The following is an 18,330-nucleotide window of genomic DNA, read 5'->3' on the forward strand; positions in this document are numbered from 1 at the left end:
CTAAGCAGGGTTTCTAAAGGAAGATCTAACTAAGCAGGAATTCTAAAGGAAGATCTAACTAAGCAGGAATTCTAAAGGAAGATCTAACTAAGCAGGAATTCTAAAGGAAGATCTAAATAAGCAGGAATTCTAAAGGAAGATCTAAATAAGCAGGAATTCTAAAGGAAGATCTAACTAAGCAGGGATTCTACATTTCCAATCTAAAAAGCCTGGACAAATTACAAAGGTGTGCCTCTGGAGACGATCCAGGAGACAAAAAACACTGTCCAAATGATCAGAGACATAATTACCCAGGAGGATGACAAGGGACATATTGTAGCATGTCAAGACAACATCCAAAACTCTGCCTCTCTTCGGCTGTTTCAAGGGCAAATTTGGCAGCCATCTGGTCCCAAGCAGCTTCGCTGCAGAACATATCACTGATCAGAATCTTTAATCGGCCTCCTCTCAGACTCACACACTCAGTTCTATTAAAACTTCCAGACTCCTTCTGCCTCTATCTTTAAGGAGATTAGTGACTGGAAAAGCAGGCAATTCACACTTAATAGGGGAAAAGGAAGACGAAACATCTCTGATATGTCTTGGTCCTAAATCCTCTTATCTGGAACACAAAACAACAACCCTGGGGTGTCTGTATTATCGCTGAGGAAATTAGAAAAATTGAAGAGACCACTGACACAAAGCTTTAAAAAGTTTTCTGCAGTGTGTGTGGTCTTGGGAATTCTAGGAGCCTGCTTGGATGTTTGCATTTACTCCAATAGTTCAGCAAAAACTTTTTCTCTTTCCCTAAAAGAAACTGATCAGCCAAGGGATGTTTGGTCAGCATCAAGTAAGCTGCACTTGCTTCAAACCACTCACCAAACCAAAGAGCCTTTCTGGCCTAAAATAGATTTTAATATGTTATTTGTTGTGTTATGCAGTATTCTGTAGCACAGGATTATATCGATGAGTCTCACTCCAATAAGCAACCGTGGTGAATCCCTTTAGTGTTAACCAATCCTGACTGCTAACCTGATCGATAGGCTAATAAACACCACCAAGCTAGCATTGCTGAAACCTCAGTCGTTCTTTATCAAAGACACAACTCAACTGAAGTATACTTGCGGAGTGCAGTATACAGTCATTTGGAAAAAAGAGGTGAGTGCAAAAAGCCAGAGCAATTGGCAAGCATACCGGATAATACTCTCATCCCGCACACAAGAGACAGATAAGGTATCTAGATAGCCAGCTACCTTTCTAACTTTAGCTTTTAGCTTGTTGTCTGACAAGTTATTTCCGTCGCTAATCCATGTAATCCATTCTCTCCATTGTAATGATGATTTAAAGGCCACAGGCATATGACTGTATTAAGATATTTGGCTTCTTAGCAGTAACATTTGCTATTTGGCTTCTTCACTCATCAGCTATGAAAACAAAGCATTTCAAACAGTGTGCCTGAAAATCCACCATAAAGCAGTCTTTAAAAAGTTCTTTCCACCTTTCTAGTCTTTGAACCAGACAATTTCATGCTATTGACTATTATGGCATCAAAAATTCTTTCTACCTTGAAGGTACATCATCAGAAGAGGGTTTTCCAGGTCTCTGAACCAGAAAATGTCACTCTGCAGACTACTGCTGCTGAAGGATGTGTGTAGGAATGTTTACAACAGATGCTTACATGTTTTATTTTGGCCAGAGTGTCCCTTTAAGTAACCGCAAATAGATGTGTTTATGGGTTCTGACATTGTCTGATGCCTGTATGACAACTCAACATGGTTTGAGGCAAATGTTCAATGGTGGGCACCTTTGAATTACTTCTTAGTTGCATATCTTGGCTGACTGATTACATTTGGGGTAAGGGGAAATTTGTACAAATTTGATTTCTCAGTAATATATCACGTTTTCTCACCCCTTTGACAGTTCTAAGTCAAAATCTTGCACTGAGGTGCAGAAAACAGGACAAATGTAAGCACACAATCCCTAAAACAAATCACCCATAAGGATGCATTCTCATTCATTATTACTGTGAGGTCAGGGCTAAGAGGTCTCCACAGTGGAGGCGTGCTGCCAAGTGAAAGTTCTGGTCCTTGTCTAAGAGCTCCCCTCTGCACTCTGCTGTCCTGGAGACAGTGTTTGATGAAGACCCTAAGAGGACATTTAATTCCTCAGGGACCGCCTCTACTCTGCCGCTCTGTCTTATTGAGTCTGAGCCTGATGTGCTATTCTGTCTTATTGTCAGTGCAACCACAAGGCAACTGTACATTGCTCCGGAACACTGTGAAGCCCCCGCCTCTGGTCAGCGTATTTCTTCACAATTTATGGTCCTTTGATTGCTCTCACTTTTTTCAAAGAGGAGGATGAATCATAAAGGGGGCTGGAAGGACAGAATGTATTGGCTGCTTCCACAATTCACTCTGTACTGCCCTTGTTTTTGTCACTGTCACCCAGCCATGCACCAGTTCAGTAGGATAGGGAATGCTGAAGAAGTAGGAAGGGTTAAGGCTAGGCTTAGTAGCACTATTTTTCCAATGCCTGGCCAGACTGGCCGTCCCACCAACACGACAAAATGGTTTTTAGTGCAGGGTTATACAGTCATCTACTAATCATTATAACCTTTCATAATACTGATATCTCAGAGGGCTGCAATATACAAATAAGCCAGATCAATCACAGAAACGTCTACAGCATTCTGTGAGCATACTGCCCACTGTAAACAATACATCAAATCCAGGGTCTGTTACTGATTATCGAAAGGCATACCCCAGTTGGAAGACGCAGCAATATAATTGAAATATGGTATTTTGTCCATATTGTACAGCTCCACTTTAGAGCATTGCTGCTTCTTTTGAGGTTAGTATCAAAAATGACAATATCATCAAACAAACCAAAAGTATAAAAGAAGTGAAAAAGAAAAGAAGCCTTAAGTTGCAGTAACAACAAATCAGGTCACTCAGGAAAAAGGGGAAAAAGAACAAAACACATCTCAAACAGAAGCCAGAGGCATTAATTATTGATCAGTACTGTCAAAACAGCCATTAAGTACAAGTTATTAATTTTTCAGCATCACGGCAAACGACATATATTTAACAGAAAATGACTAAAAAAGCTGTGTAACAACTTTTTTGTATTTTTTCAGTATGTAGTGTGTCTAACCTTCGGCTTTATTGCTTTCATTCTTTTAAAGAAATCTGCAGGGATATTTTCCACACCTATAAGGTCAGACATTTAAATTTTCTGCTTTTCGCAATCCAAGTACATTTATGTTCATATTTATGGCATTTGGTAGACAGTTTCAATCAGAGCGGCTTACAATTCACTTTTACACTGCAAGGTGAGAGGAGAGTTAGGAGTCTAGTATTCCCAAATACATTCAGTGATGCTGAAGTCTGGACTCTGGGGTGGTCAGTCCATTGTTCTGAGAACACCAGTAGCTTCTCTGTTTGATTTGCAAATATTCTTTTCTAAAGCAAGAGCGTGGCTTGATTTTCTCTTCATCTCTCAAAGACGAAAGCTTTCAGTATTGTGTATCTAAAGGGACAGTTTATGGTGGTTTATCAGGTCTTGCATGGTTGTTAGGAGTCCCATTTTCTCTTTATCTTTTAATCCTTTTTTGAACTCTAGAAATGCCTGTTTCTTCACTTTTCTTTTCCTTGACTCTCTCTTTCCTTATGCAAGTGTATTATCTTATATCTAATCTCCTCATTAGTATCTCCTGAAAAATGAACAACTGGTATGACCATTTTGACGGGAAATTAAATAAATGATGAGTGGTCTCTGACTTTATCAAAGTACTGTACATCTGTAAGGATGAACCGCAATGTCCACCCACAGCACAGCTGTCACTCTCCTTCCCCACTAGCCACTTCTTGTTAAATAAAGTTTATTTGTTCGTTCAGTGTTTTATGAGCCATAAGATTGCAATGGTTATTACAGTAAGCCTCATCATATATTATACTGGCCTGTGCTTGGATGGTTTTATTACTTGCTCTTTTGCTTCAGGACCTGTTTAAGGCTAACACTGAAAAAGAAAACAGTTCTACAACTGCCTCTGTTTTTCAGGGAAATTAGAATGACCCAAGCAGTTTCTTAGTAGATCTGACATTTCAAACTAATGTGTTCCATTAGTCACAGCATTAAGAAACAGCATTTAAATTTTTCTATCTCAGCTTGTCCTTACAAACACAATTCAAGTCACTCGACAGAAAAAGAGGAAAAAAGAATAAAACACAACTCAGCTACAAGCCAACAGCATTAATTACTGATCTGTGGCTTTAATGAGAGCAAGATATGGAGACTCGAATCTCAAATCTGGTTTTTCCAACCGTCCCATCTGCCCATGGAGCAGTTCTATTCGCTCCTCCTGTTTCTAGCTTCTCGCTGTTGTGCCTTTGTGGCATCCATCTATCTTCGTTCCCAGCTCACTCTCCTCTATTTTCTCTAAATCTTCATCCTTCATCTCTCGAGCTTCCTCTTTTTGGCTTATTTTTCCTTCCTAATCCTCGGTTTACTGAGGAGTCTGTCTAAACTTGGCCATTAGCGCTGTCAGATTAAGTCAGCAGACGCCATCTGAGCAGACACTCGCAAGCCTCTTCACAATCTGCCCGCCCGCCTCAGAAAGAGAGAAGAAGGGAAAAAAAAACACGCAAGCAAACTGAAGCAGACATGAGCAGACAGAAAGAACATTGGCAAAGGGAGGGAGAAAGCAGACAAAAGAACAGAGGGAGAAATGAAAGAACCGTAGGGAGACAGTCACACCATGATTCCATCTTATTATGCTTTATTGTCCTAAAGAAATACTCCAGTTGTTCATGTTTTTCAACCAATTTTTTTAGCCTATGACCATAACTGCGATGTGTTTCCCTGAACTTAAAGAACATGTTCATCAAATTATTATTTATAAAACATAAAGTTATATTACTAATTAATTAGAATAAAGGCCCATGGACCAGTGCTGATAAATGTGATTTGAGTCAATAAGGTTGGCAAGGAATTTGCTGTCCATGGTAATCGACTGTGTGCTACAGATGCAGCAAACAGAGATTAGGTCGAAAAGGGCTGGAGTGCTGCTTTAACTCTCCCTCAGCAAATCCCTACAGACCACAGCATCCCTGTGGATCTCTCCTTCTCTCTCCTCTCTCCTGTGCTCTGAAAGCTCCAGTATTTTTGGCTCTGGCCCCTTGAGCAGAAGCAGAGGATGACATGCACAGGGCGCTGTCGGACGTGCTTGACGCGCTGTTTGTCATTTGATTGGCCAGCGGTGCTGGGCTGAGGCTGAAGCTGACCTTCTTTCAGGCAGAACGGTTCAGTTATATAACTGAAGAAACCACAGGGTGACACAGAACATCTCCAACAAGAGAACGGGACATGCTGTGAAAGAGCTTCAGAAGCAATATATTAAAAATGTCATCTACACAATTTTCCTCTTACCCCAAATGAAATCAATCGGCTCGGACAGGGACACCTAACTTGGCTCCTAGAGGGCCACTCCCCCTCTTCTAAAACTCTCAATTCAATATATGAAGGCCTTGCTAATTAGCTGAGGAGTTGAAGCAGGTGTGTTAAATGAGAGAAAATGCTTAACTCTCCAGCTCTGGGGCCCTTAAGGACTACAGTTGGACCACCCTGAGCTAAGGATATGTTCACATTACCAGGCTGAAGTGGTGCAAACCAGATTTTTTGGCCCTGATGTGATACAGATTTGAGAAGGGTGGCTGTATTCAGCCTTTAAGTAAGATATGATATCAATTTTTTTCATAATTGCCATTTTTCATGGTTTTAATGGTGGTAATAAAATATTCTGATTAAAACAGTGTGAAATAAGCCTCTAACCCTGAAAATTGTCAGGAACCTTCAAGATTGTTGTAGAGCTCTGGTGGGGTCCAAAGGGTTTCATATACAAAGCTTCCATATACTAAATAGAGAAATGAATATAACAAACACTCAAGTATTTAAATTATTTGTCCCAGCCATATACGTTACATTCAAAATCTCAAGGGGCACTTAAATAATTTTGGCTAAAAAACTTCAGCTGACACACATCTGTGAACGCCTCCAATACTGAAACCTCGAGCATCGGCCGATACCGATCTTCTTTAAAATCCACTAAGCTCTAAAATTAGTTATTTTATTTAACTTCGCTTAAGATCTAAAAGAGACTAGCAACTAGCATCTAAAAGCAGGCTATCATGCTCAAACTACTAAATCACTCTGATACTCCACAAGAAGAAGAACACAGCTAACATCCCCACATCACACAGTGTGAGTGAGTGCTGTTTAGCCCTGTGGCTAATGCAAAACATCTAACAAACCTTGATTGAATTTGAGGTAAGAAATGTGTGAATATGATTTGTCACTGAAAAACCACTTTAAAGCAGGGCTGCCTACAGTAGGAAGGTTTGATTTGGCCTGTCAGAAGGCTTCACTAACCCACTCACTCAATGAGAGAACATAATTTTATACTATAATTTGATACATTCTTAGTTTCCCTTTTTAATTTGTATTTTTCAAGCATTTTAGTAACAAAATATAGAGTTAAGTTATAAAATATACATTTGAAAACTCAAACTTGAAACCTGCCCACCTTCCTTATTTGTACAGTTTTGCCTTTTTGGCCCATGGCTGCATTTTGGCTCTCGAAAATAGAAAGTTTGGACACCCATGCTTTAACAAACCTGAACATAAACCTTGCATGAAACTGTGATAGCAGTCTTTTACATTGAGTCATTCTGCCACAGTCCAAGAAACAAAATGCCATGGACGTTCAACAAGCTAACCAATATCCCTCTCAATCACAGGAATAGTTCTTTAGGGGTTCCACACTCCAAAAACTCTCGAAATGGGAGCAGAGCGAAAACCTGACAGATCTGACAGCAGCTCAATTGAAGTGAAGTAGGACAGACTTTGAACACCATCGATTCCTTTTGGTGACTTTTTCCAGTAACTAGTTTCATCATGTCTTTAAATAAACTTGTCCCAAGTCAGCCACACATACAGCTCTCAATGGGGGGCTAAAACTCAACTAAAGCCTAGGCCTAGTCTCAGGAGGAGGATGCAGGCCAAACCCTCTCATATATCACTCTCTCTTTTTGCACTCCATGTTCTACTTAGCAACCATGCTCTAGTTAGATTTGAGAGAGCTTATGTGTCAGCCACGTTGCCTAGACACTAACTGATCTGCAATTTGCTATTTTTCCACAGCCAACGAAAGGTGTTAAGGTAGACTTTGTTCAAATCATCAAGTAAATAGCATTCAGACTCCCTCTCTTTCTTTCTCTTTTTTTCCACTCTGTGATTCATACACTCTCTCCCTCTCTCAGCACTCCTCCGTCCTCTGCTGCGATGGAGGGATGATTGGAGTGGAGAGGTAATTGTTGTTTTTGGTGCGGTGATTATGACCTCGGTGAAGACGCCGTCGCCCCGGCAACAGTCGCTCATTTCTGATTTGTTTGGACAGTGGAGTGTTCCATTCCTCTCTCTCTCTTTCTCTTAACCCCACTGCTCCCCCAACCCACCGCCACTTTAACGCTTAAATCACTGGTCACCCAACTCTCCCCTGGAGATCTACTTTCCTAAGTTAATTAGCTGGAGCAGGTTTGGAAGATTGTGGTTGGAACTAGACTCCGCTGGGTAGGATTGGTGACCACTGTCTTAGATTTGTATAGACACTAACATTCAAAAGTTTGGAATTACCTTTTCATATACAATGGTTAGTTATGACCACACTGATGATCTGAAAGGTGTTCTACCTGTGTTGTTATGTCTGATAACAGCACCTGCATCATTCCACTGACCACTGGTTGCTATGTACAGCAATTTTGACTTTACTCTAAGAACTACTAGAACTACTTTTTTGGTAGAATAAATTCTCAACATTGTTTACTTCACTTTTTTTTTACTTTGCAAAACTGTTACATAATATTGCTGTCACGCATGGCTCATTCTCTACGGACTTCGTTTCCCATAACCCTTCACCAAAAGCCACTCCACCTACTTCCGTTTCCCAGGCAACCTGCTCTGGCTCACCTGTGACTTTGTCTGTATAAACTAGGGCTGGACAATACGGCAATATTTACTGTTACTGTGATTATTAAGCAACAGAACACGAGAGGCAGTGCGTTATCACGAAATAGTAATACAACAGTTAAATAAATAAAGTAAGAAATAAATCAATCAGGCCGTGAACGTGTCATTTAATATGTTTTAATGTTAGCAGTTCCTTCAGCCAAATTATAGTTCCTTAACAAGCAGCTTGTTGCTATGTCAGAGCAACGAACTCCGCTCACTTGCTGCACAGCCAGCAGTTCGTTCTCCAGCTCCTTCTCCTGTCACAGCTGCCGACTGAAAAGCTGCTCAGTGGTGATGACAGTTTGGGAATTTAGTGTAGTCTCATCTTCAGAGTCTGACCAAATCAGCTGTCAGTCAAACGTGATCTTAAAAGTATCCATTTTCTGTTTGTGCACAAAGTAAGAAGTAAAAACGTTCAAATGGCTTGAGCGTCTCCTACAGCTGTCAAACTCATTGCTTGGCAACAACGTCTCAGTGGAGTGACACAGTGTTTGTGAAAAAACGTGCTGTTATGGCGAAATAACAGCACGGTTAGAACGCTTCTCAACCAATCAGCTTGCGTGGCCAGAACTAACTGTTGTATAACTACTATTAAATCACAATATGTCACAACATGCTCTTCTGGCAATATCGTGGATATCTTTAGTACATCTAGTACACTGACTAACTGCATGTTTCACCACAAACAGAGCATAATTAGTCCTGTTTCATTGGATTTTGTGCGGTGCAGGATGTGAAATGTTGATTACAGATCATTGTACTCTCAGTTTTCAGGCCCTTCTGGTTCTTTTTTGTCTGTTCCAACTTATGAGATCTCATAAAAAATGTGATATCGTGTATCTTGATCATGATATTATATTTTTGTTATATTTAGATCACCCACCTAATGTAAACTCTGTGTCTTTGTACTCTGTAAAGTGCTCTGAGCCTTATGTTTATGTCTTCTTACTCTGAACTCAGGTTTGCCAAAGCAGCTCTTTGCCCTGATTGTTCTGTTGCATGCCTATGTTCTGGACTCCTGTAGTGATGAGTGAAACGAAGCCTCATGTAACACGGAAGTGTTTGAATCAATTGTGATGATTATGGTTCAATGTTACGAAACATCGGACACCAATCTTTCTATTGACATCTACTGGCCATCTGTTTCATCTTAGTTGCTCTGACTATAGAGTTCAGTTCTTCTTTCCATCTTCTTTTTCTAATAATTACTACAAATTATAAAAGTGAATAAAAATTAATAAGCAGGAGTGTCCTTATTTCAGGTGTATGACAATAACTGTTAAAGGTAACAATTATAATTATTAACAATCATCAATTAGTAAGCTATTTGTGGTGGACAGCGCTTATGATTGTAAGGTTGCAATTGAAAAGCTAAACATGTTAAGTCACGTTGCTTGCGCTTATGTAACTGGACGTTTGGTTGGGGACACAGAAAGAACTACTCTGTCATGATTTTTCCTCATTTTATTTAATTTTTGCTCATCATTTTTCGTTCCTGCTATGATAAGGCTGAGACAACTGCTTTTATTGCTTATCATCTCCCCAGCACAGATACAATGCCTTCACAGGAAACTGATGCTGCCCTGTGTTTACTGTGGCTATCTCTCCTCTCACAAAAACACTCAAACTGGGCTGCGCTTGAACCACTTTTAAGCAATCTGGGAATTTGTGGGTGATGTCCTCTGGGCTCTGGGATCAGATGATTGACTTGGCCAATGTGTAAATCACAGGTTGAGGCTCCAGGTTCCAGTGGCTCACTGATGCGTCCTGAAGCCTCGTCTATCTATGATCATGTGACATTTGCACTTGAACCACACTTTGGAGCGGTGCTTCAAAACATCTGCACTTCGAAAGCTTGACACAGCGCTGATGTTTTCAGTTGTTTTTACCTCTCTGTATTATTATTATTAATATGATGTTAATTAAGCAATAGAACACGAGAGGGAGGGTGTTATCGTGAAATTACATCACGGCTGTGATTTGTCGCTATGAAATAGCTATACACATAGATGAAGAGTATGCTGTAGATGATACTTTATAGAACCTTTTTGAAAAGGGCTCTATGTAGCACCAAAAAGGGTTCTTCTATCATTACAAGCTTGACATCGTAGCAATAGGAGAACCCTTATTGGTGCTATATAGAACCCTTCTCATCATCTACAGCATATTCTCCATCAATCTGAAGAACTATTTCATGATGCAAAGAACCATTTAATCATGCAAATGGTTCTTTAAGTGTTCATTTTCTTTTTCTCCTTAAAGAACCATCTTTTTTAAGTGTGTGGTATGTGTTTAAAGGGCTAAAACCAAAAGTTGTCTAATGTTCTTGCGCTCTGGGTGTGATGAAGAGCTACACAGGAGGATGTTTTCTCAAAACATTTTTCCAGCTCATTTACTGTATCATGCATGACGATTAGTCTACGCTGTCGTGTCTATAATTACCCAAGCAGCCATTTGCACATGCACGACACAGCTTTCCCTTTGTTGTCTTTGTAAAGCACGTTAGCAAAGTAGGTCGTTTCTAGATCATGATAATCTCTGATGGCTTTGCTGTATTCTTGCTGAAATTCCCCCAAAAAGAATATTTAAATGCCTGTAAACAGCACTGAACACTGTTGTTTATTGGTTAATGACTTAGTTAATTAATCAAACTGTTTAACGTAGGCACTGATATTTGTGCGCACCCCATGAGACGCTTTTAAGCTGTGAATCAGCCCGTCTATGCAAAATAATATGCAAATCGCTCACTCATGGTGGCTAAGCAAACCAGAAGAGAACAAGAGAGAACATGAAAAGGGACCAAAATCCATTATGGATTAAAAAGGCACACTCTTGCTTTCCTCCTTTCATTCTTTTGAATCTGAACAAGGCCAACAGGGGAACTTTTGCAAACTGCTGTGTGACTGACAGTGAAATAAACAAACTTTAAAAGCGACGCAGCTGAAATGTTTGGAAGTCCAAGTAATTCTGTCGCATTCTAAGAAATTAAAAGCTTTTTTTTATTACAAAAAAAATATATATATATCAGACCTACCATTTTTGTCTGCACGCCGGAAAATCTGGGGAAAAAGAGAAAAAGAGAAAGCAGACAGTCAGCTTTTCACAGTAAGTCCTACCTGAACACAATTCAGAGCATGGCTTGGAACATTTATGCTGAACAATGACCACACTGTGCATATGCTTTGTGGACTATCCTGTCTACATACAATTACATAATTACATATTTATCTATGAAATTATGTTTACATTTAATATTCATTCTGCTTTAAGCTTTGTGGTGCTCTTCTGATTGTTTTGTTGTCAGGAAATGATAATAATGTTGAAAAACGCAGAAGACGCAAAGGAAGACTGCACAGACATTTTTTTTAAAATCGTGATATCTCCACTTCTACTCATGAACACAATGTTGAAAGTTTAGAATCTGCACCTTTAACACAATTTTCCAGCATGTTTTAATAAATGTCAAGTGATAAATAGTGCTGTCAAATGATTAGAATAATTTATCCTGATTATCTTGTGTAGTTAATAGAGTTTGATCACATTTGTCTTATTGTCAACTTTGACAACTTTGATGTAAAAAGCAGAGCGTTTTTTGTGCCTATATGAGTGGACAAAACAAGCTTCATCAGAATAATTTTTTATTTTAAGCAATTCCTGTACATGGATTTTCCAATTTTCATTACCAGACGTCCAGTGAGGGCAATATTCCAATGCATGCTCCAACAAATTAATGTTTTCATCATTTATCATACACACTTAACGGTTCCAGCTTCTCCATGATTGCAGCCTCTTGCTGCTGTTCATACAAGTGTGGATTCTTGTTATAGGTGAGGCTTTCGAGGGCTGTTGAGGGCTGGCGAGCACTGTCCAGCTTAGTCTGCTGAAGATGCTGATAGTATCGCTTTAAAAGCCATTGAAAGGCTGTATTTGAACAACAATAGCAGATTATACCATAGCAACATAAAGTGTGAACAACTGGGCTTCAGTCTGCACCGAATTCTATCATTGAGCTGTAAACAAAGTCATTGAAAGTGGTTTTAGAGAAATTTACGTCAAAATTCTTTACAGTGGTTGTGATAGGAACCAGATGTCTGCAGCACTTAAGGGCTCTAAAAGCTCCCTAAGAGGTTACTACATAAAATGGTAATTAATATGCTCCCTGATGTCTGATGCATTGTTTTACACTAGTCTGGAAATCGTGTTTTGACCTTAAACCTTTTTTTCATCTACTTATGTGGAGAGGCACATGCAGCACGTTGAAAAGCAAACAGAACTCAAAGAAAACACTTTTTATGATTTAGCACTACCATTTTACCATTTTCAACATTACATACAAAATCTCAAGAGGCGTGTGTAGGTTCACTGGTGGTTTTGGACAGTAAGCAAAATGTCTATATTTGCCATACAGACATCACCGCCCGTGGTTTCTATCATCACCACTGTAAAGAAATCCAAGTCAGTAAGTATCTGTAGAACGAAGCATAAGGCATTAAAACACTCTAAACGACTTTGTTTATATTTCTGTGATTGAATTATGCAGACATTTTGAAAAATTGGTGGATTTCCCCTTTTACATGTTAGCTTTGTTAACTTCAACATGTTAACTTTGACAGCCCTTATTAACACGGAGTTGCATCACATAACTGTGATAGAGCATCCAACCCTGTGGCAAAACATTTTCCATCTCTTGTACTTCTATTTTTGCCGAATGAGCTCTTTGTTTGAGACAAAACAATGCAGCTGTCCTTTATCAAAAGACCCCAAATCACACGAGCATCTACAAAAGACACATGGTCTTACACACATGCGCACACATTCTTACGCAATCACACATTCTGATGCTCCCCACGGCTGGGGAAAGCGATAGCCACACTCTCAAGGACAGACGGTGCCTCTAGCCCAGGACTCAGCTGCCGGGTGATTATCCTATATGTACCCTGCTAATACATCTCCGTGTGTGACTGTATATCGGCCAACTGCAGAGACCCAGGACAGAGTACACCAAGCAAAGCGAGAAACAGCCACGCACAGACACCTACTAAATTACACAGACTCAGAAACATAAGAACTGCGCTATTTTATCCATTAGCTTGGTTAAACGCTAATGGACAAAACAACAATGACTCAGGTTACTGATACTGATATAGCAGCAATGACTCAGATTTACCATTCAGATATCCTTACATCCAAATAGACTCTGTGCTAAACCCTCAGTGTGTATCACTGTGGCCTTCAGACATCACCTTAAATGGACTATTAAAACTGAGTTACTGCCTCCCACTAATAAGGAGGAAATTGACCCACACACATAATCTCAAAAAAGCTAAAAGATCCTGCTTGTTGTCGATTAACTTCCTTTTCTGGGTGGTCTCTGTGCATGCCAAAATATAGTGCTGGGTGATCATCTATCACCTACATCAGTATACCAGTATTAGGATCATGCAACAACATTGATTTTTAGTTTTTTAGCACCAATAGTTGACAAAAAACTTCAATGCAATTCATGTCATAGTAGAGTGAGACAGAATGCAATAGACCACTTTAAAAGAACTGTATACATACCATAAAACATAAGACATCACAATATACATAACATACTACATGAATAACTAAGTAAACAGTAATTTGCCTTTATAGAAATTTAGTTTCTGTCTGGTTAACGTTCACAATACTGTACTTTGGTGTAATTTTAATGCAAGCAGAACAGAACAAAACAGTGTGTAAGACCCTTCTAGCACAGGACAGCAGTCCACAATTAACATGATAAATATAATATATTTATATAAAACATAAAATGTGTCACAACGTTTGTGTAAAATGTGCCATTTTTTATGTTTTTGGTATATATTTTAAATATATGAGCGGAAGTGTGTTCTTGTTTCAACAAAACACATCATTTGACCAGGGGCACCCAAAGTTTTGCAAACAAATGTAAAATTCAATGATATTCATACCATTCCCAACTGTAATAATTCCACTAAGCATGCACGATTAATATCTTTTTAAAAAGTTACAGCAGGAGGAAACAGCACACTTTAACATATGCATAGGGAAAACACGTTTAGTAATAACCTGCTGAATTATCTGGTGAAAATTTCATGTTTATGTAAACTGCAGCTGATTTGGAAATATGAGAGATATTATACAAAGGGTGAAATGATTTCAATGTGTATTAAGCTAATTCTTCTAAACATTGCAGATATTTGCATTTTTTAACTTGTTTTTTTTACCCGATTAATCAGCAAAATAAAGTGTAGATTACTCAATTACTAATATAATTGTTACCATTTTGTTACCAATGTTATCATTTTGTCACAACTGTTTTCATTTATCACAATAGGACATTTTCATACCATCCCATCTCTAGTTGGCAGTAACCGAATGTTAGCAGCTAAGTGCAGGATAATACATCATTACCAATTTGTCTTAAAGGTCATTGTGAGCTTCCTAGAGAGAGATATTGCCTCTGATAGCTCTCTGGCAGGTGTTGAGACAGTGGGGAGACCCAGGTCCCACTGACTCCTTTCCTCAGAGAGAGAGAGAGAGAGAGAGAGAGAGAGAGAGAGATAGAGAGAGAGAGAGACTCATGTAGCAAAGGATCAGATAAACTGGGGCTTATTAGGACAAAGAGCATTAGTTAATCCAAAAGTCTCTCCCCCCCCAAGTTGCCAATATTTCATTACCATTAAATGAGCACTTCTTCTAACAAGGGCCGTGAGATCTTAAGCAGCTCTCCAGTTCTCTCTTACTGTCAACCAGCTTTACAGATTTGAAAATATGGACCCAGAAGGAGCCGATGATTACCAGCCTCACAGAGCGCAGGAGCGCTCAAAGTAATAACTCCCACAAACAAAACCTCCATCCTCCACAGAAAGCAATAAGCACCAACTCTCACCGCCACCTTCTTAAAGCTTTAGCCCTGCAGTTACTGAGGAAAAAGCAACTGTTTGTCTAATTTAATTCTTTTTTTTTTTTATTAGCAGGTCGTGTTCTTCATTTCTCTCCAAATGGGTTGCCCGGCACTCGGGGAGAAACATGAAATCGATTTTCCGTGTATAATTCTGATTAGACAGTCCATGTGAAATCTTAATTTGGCTGGGCTTTGCTGGGGAGCAGGTGCATAAATGTGAGGTTCGTAACGGAAATGGGGTACAGCGAATGATAGGGGAGGATGGCAGATAGACTCTCTGCATTATTAAATATCGTCATGTATAATTCCATCTACTGAAGATAGTAGTATAAATAAGAAATTAGTTGTTATGATCTGAGCTTGTCCGCATGTGCTGTTGCAGGGGAGACAACAAGGCTGCCCAGATAACTCATAAACAGTCAAATAACTTTTTGCATTTTTTAACTGAGCTCACAGATTAGTAAAAACTACAGATGTCTGTAAAACACTACAAAACATTAGAATAAAGGCAAATAAACCAAAATACCTTAAAACATAATATATTTTGGTTTGAAAAGGTTATTATTATGCTGACTAAAAGAATACAGTTAAAAGAACACAGGTTTGGACTTTCTGTATGGGGTTTTGTACTGATTTGTTAAATTCCATCACATGATTTAATTTAATGATTAGATAAATTAGATAAACTAGATATTGAATAGTAGCTGTAGATACTGGAGAGCTTTAAAAATGGTTAAGATAACACACCCACACACATTTAGCCACCACATAATGCAATAATTGTATTATTCCAACGTCACATATTGTCACTGTTGGGACAAAACCTTATATCTCCAAACTGGCAAGACAAAACATTCTTATCTATGAATGAAAGTTAATGGAACAAGATTTGTTTGCAAGTAATTTTGGACTACATATTAAGAGAAGAATGATATTAACAAAATGGCCAACCAGTAAAAGTGAGGAACAGTGTGATTTAAGTAAACATTACAGCAGCAGAGTTTTTTTCTCATGTGCCTTATCAAGATCTATTCCAAACATATTCTGAATACATTACTTTTTGAATATATGTTGTTTTTATATAAATTATCAACATGTATAATACATACAGATATAGGTATAGTGGTTCTAGTGTATTCTAAAGGGTCTTAAAGGCACTAAATGTATACAGTATCGTCCACTGCTCCCAGCCACATGAAGCATATAGCTACTGCAGCTGGAGAACCACCGTGACTCATCAGATAGGTTTCATTTAATTGCTATTAAGATCAAACAAATTCAACTCTTCCCTAAAGCAGGATCTTGGCCTGCAGCCGAAGACAGAGCAGAGAATATTGACTTTTCCATCTTTCTCACTTTCACTGCAATCTCTTCTCTATAAGCCCATAACAAGCCTTATTGGGGAAGACAGCATAGCCCAGTATGACAAAGGGTTTTACTGCAGAAAAAGAAAGAGACAAAGGGATTTCTGTTCTATTTCAGCAGATATGTCAGTGTTTGTGCATGGGTGTGCGTGAACGTGGTGTTCATGTGCTCATCCTGCATATCCCTTCTGCCCAAATCTGTTAGGTTGACACATACTGCCGTGCAGTTGTCAGACCCCCTCCATAGGAGCTTATTTAACCATGCAGAGAGAACATCTGCACCTCTCTCCAATCTGCTGCTGGAGCTTCTGTGCTATGGCCACCATGTACCATAATACATCCTAAGGCCAAAAGAGGTTTAACCGGAAACATATTTCATATTTAATGTAATAATGCAGCCACTTTGTGTAATGATCTCACTCTATCATGCATGCACATATACACACACTTTGCATCAACTGTACTGGGCTAAATATGACAAATGCAACCCAAAAAACATCTGACATTCATCAGGACCTCCTACGCTGTGCTGGGCATTGCTCTGTGTCACTTACATTGCATTTTGTACTGTTTCTTTGGCAGATGATGTGTCTTAAAGGCAAACTCACTGCTGCTAAAACAACACCGGGAGAACCAAACAACACCACAGACTTTCCTTTTGTTATATGGAGTTACATCAAATAAGAGAAAACCTGAAGCATCTTTATGAAATGTTTGCAATAAAAAAGAAATGGCACCCTAAGTGGTTTAAAAATTAATTGCTCATTGATTATGTTTTCTCTCCCCCAAGTTAAACCACATATGCCTGCAGCTGGATTTTGCCATTATCAAATGTGCCATTTATGCTTTAAATCCGTGCGGTCCATACGAAGCATTGAGTCTGTGGGATAATTACACCTGCCCATGAATAGGAGGTACCTTTTCAGAGGACTCTGAAGTCTGATGATTTTTGACAATATCACCGATATTGAAAATGACGATAAGCAAAAGGCAGAGTAAAAAATACTCGAATAAAACAAATGTGCATGTACTACTCACATCGTGGAAAATGGAAAGTCCGTGGTTCTGCTGCAGCTGCTGTTGTTGCTTGGAGCGCAGATGCTCTCGCTTCGCCGACTGGAGACACATTGTGATCATCTCCGTGCAGGCCAACATCTTCAACCAGGCTATTGAACGGACTGAAAAGCAGATATTAATTTAATTAGGCAGAATCGACGCCCTTTCCTGCGCTACCTGAAACAGATTTAGCCTGGTTGTACTGAGGTACAGCGCTGTATGTGCTGCTGTGAGCTCCCTCCTCTCAGCTACCGCTGCTGCTACTGAGGAACTTTCCTGGGCCTGAAGCTCCGCCCCCCTCGTCGCTGATTGGACCGCATCTCCTCCCAGCAGCTCGGCTCGTCTAATAGAAATTCACGCTGTGATGCGAACCGCCCTCATTAGGACGCATATAGCGTCTCTAAATCACATTAGAGCGTCCAATTAAAAAACATAAACGCATAGGCTCCACGAGTGCGTCTGAATCCTGGCCCTGGAGAAACCCTGCCCTGCCCCTTTCAGTGGGTTTTTCCTGTTCCATTACACTTGATTTAACGAATCATTTATTATAAATGCATTATAAATTAATAAGCCATCCCTGAGTTACGTGTCGGAGGAGGCAAAACATTTAACTGTGCAGGGAAGGGTACTTCAGCACCAGTACTGAGAACAACTGAGCTCCATCATAGGCCTAAATGTCACTGTAAAAGAAAAAAAGTTGCACTTGCACAAGGAAGGGGTGATGGGGATATAACTGAAAAAAACAGGAGTTACAAAAAAAAATAGATATAAAAGACATAGCGACACATAAAAGATATAGAGACCATGCAAGGCCTGGTAGACCACCGAATCTGTCATCATCAGATAAACAGGACTTTCGTCTTTGAGAGAGAGGAGAAAGTCAAGCTCCACTCTTGCTTCAGATCTGAAAAAATCCACAAGTGTTTCTGTCCACCTGTGAGGAGACAGCTCAACTCT

General features: G+C 39.4%; 1 protein-coding gene across 1 annotated transcript in view; it reads right to left on the reverse strand.

Annotated features, from left to right (window-relative positions):
* The window catches only part of necab3 (N-terminal EF-hand calcium binding protein 3), a 48,868-nt gene extending 31,108 nt beyond the window's left edge, over nucleotides 1-17,760 (reverse strand). The window contains exons 1-2 of the mRNA XM_036571217.1: nucleotides 17,356-17,760; nucleotides 11,078-11,102 (exon numbers count right to left, since the gene is read on the reverse strand). Of these exons, the coding sequence (XP_036427110.1) occupies nucleotides 11,078-11,102; nucleotides 17,356-17,472 (142 nt within the window). The 5' untranslated portion in view covers nucleotides 17,473-17,760. The remainder of the gene's footprint in view (nucleotides 1-11,077; nucleotides 11,103-17,355) is intronic.
* Between the last annotated feature and the right edge of the window lie 570 nt (nucleotides 17,761-18,330).

Source organism: Colossoma macropomum, unplaced genomic scaffold (genome assembly GCF_904425465.1).
Source record: "Colossoma macropomum unplaced genomic scaffold, Colossoma_macropomum, whole genome shotgun sequence".
Classification (NCBI taxonomy): domain Eukaryota; kingdom Metazoa; phylum Chordata; class Actinopteri; order Characiformes; family Serrasalmidae; genus Colossoma; species Colossoma macropomum.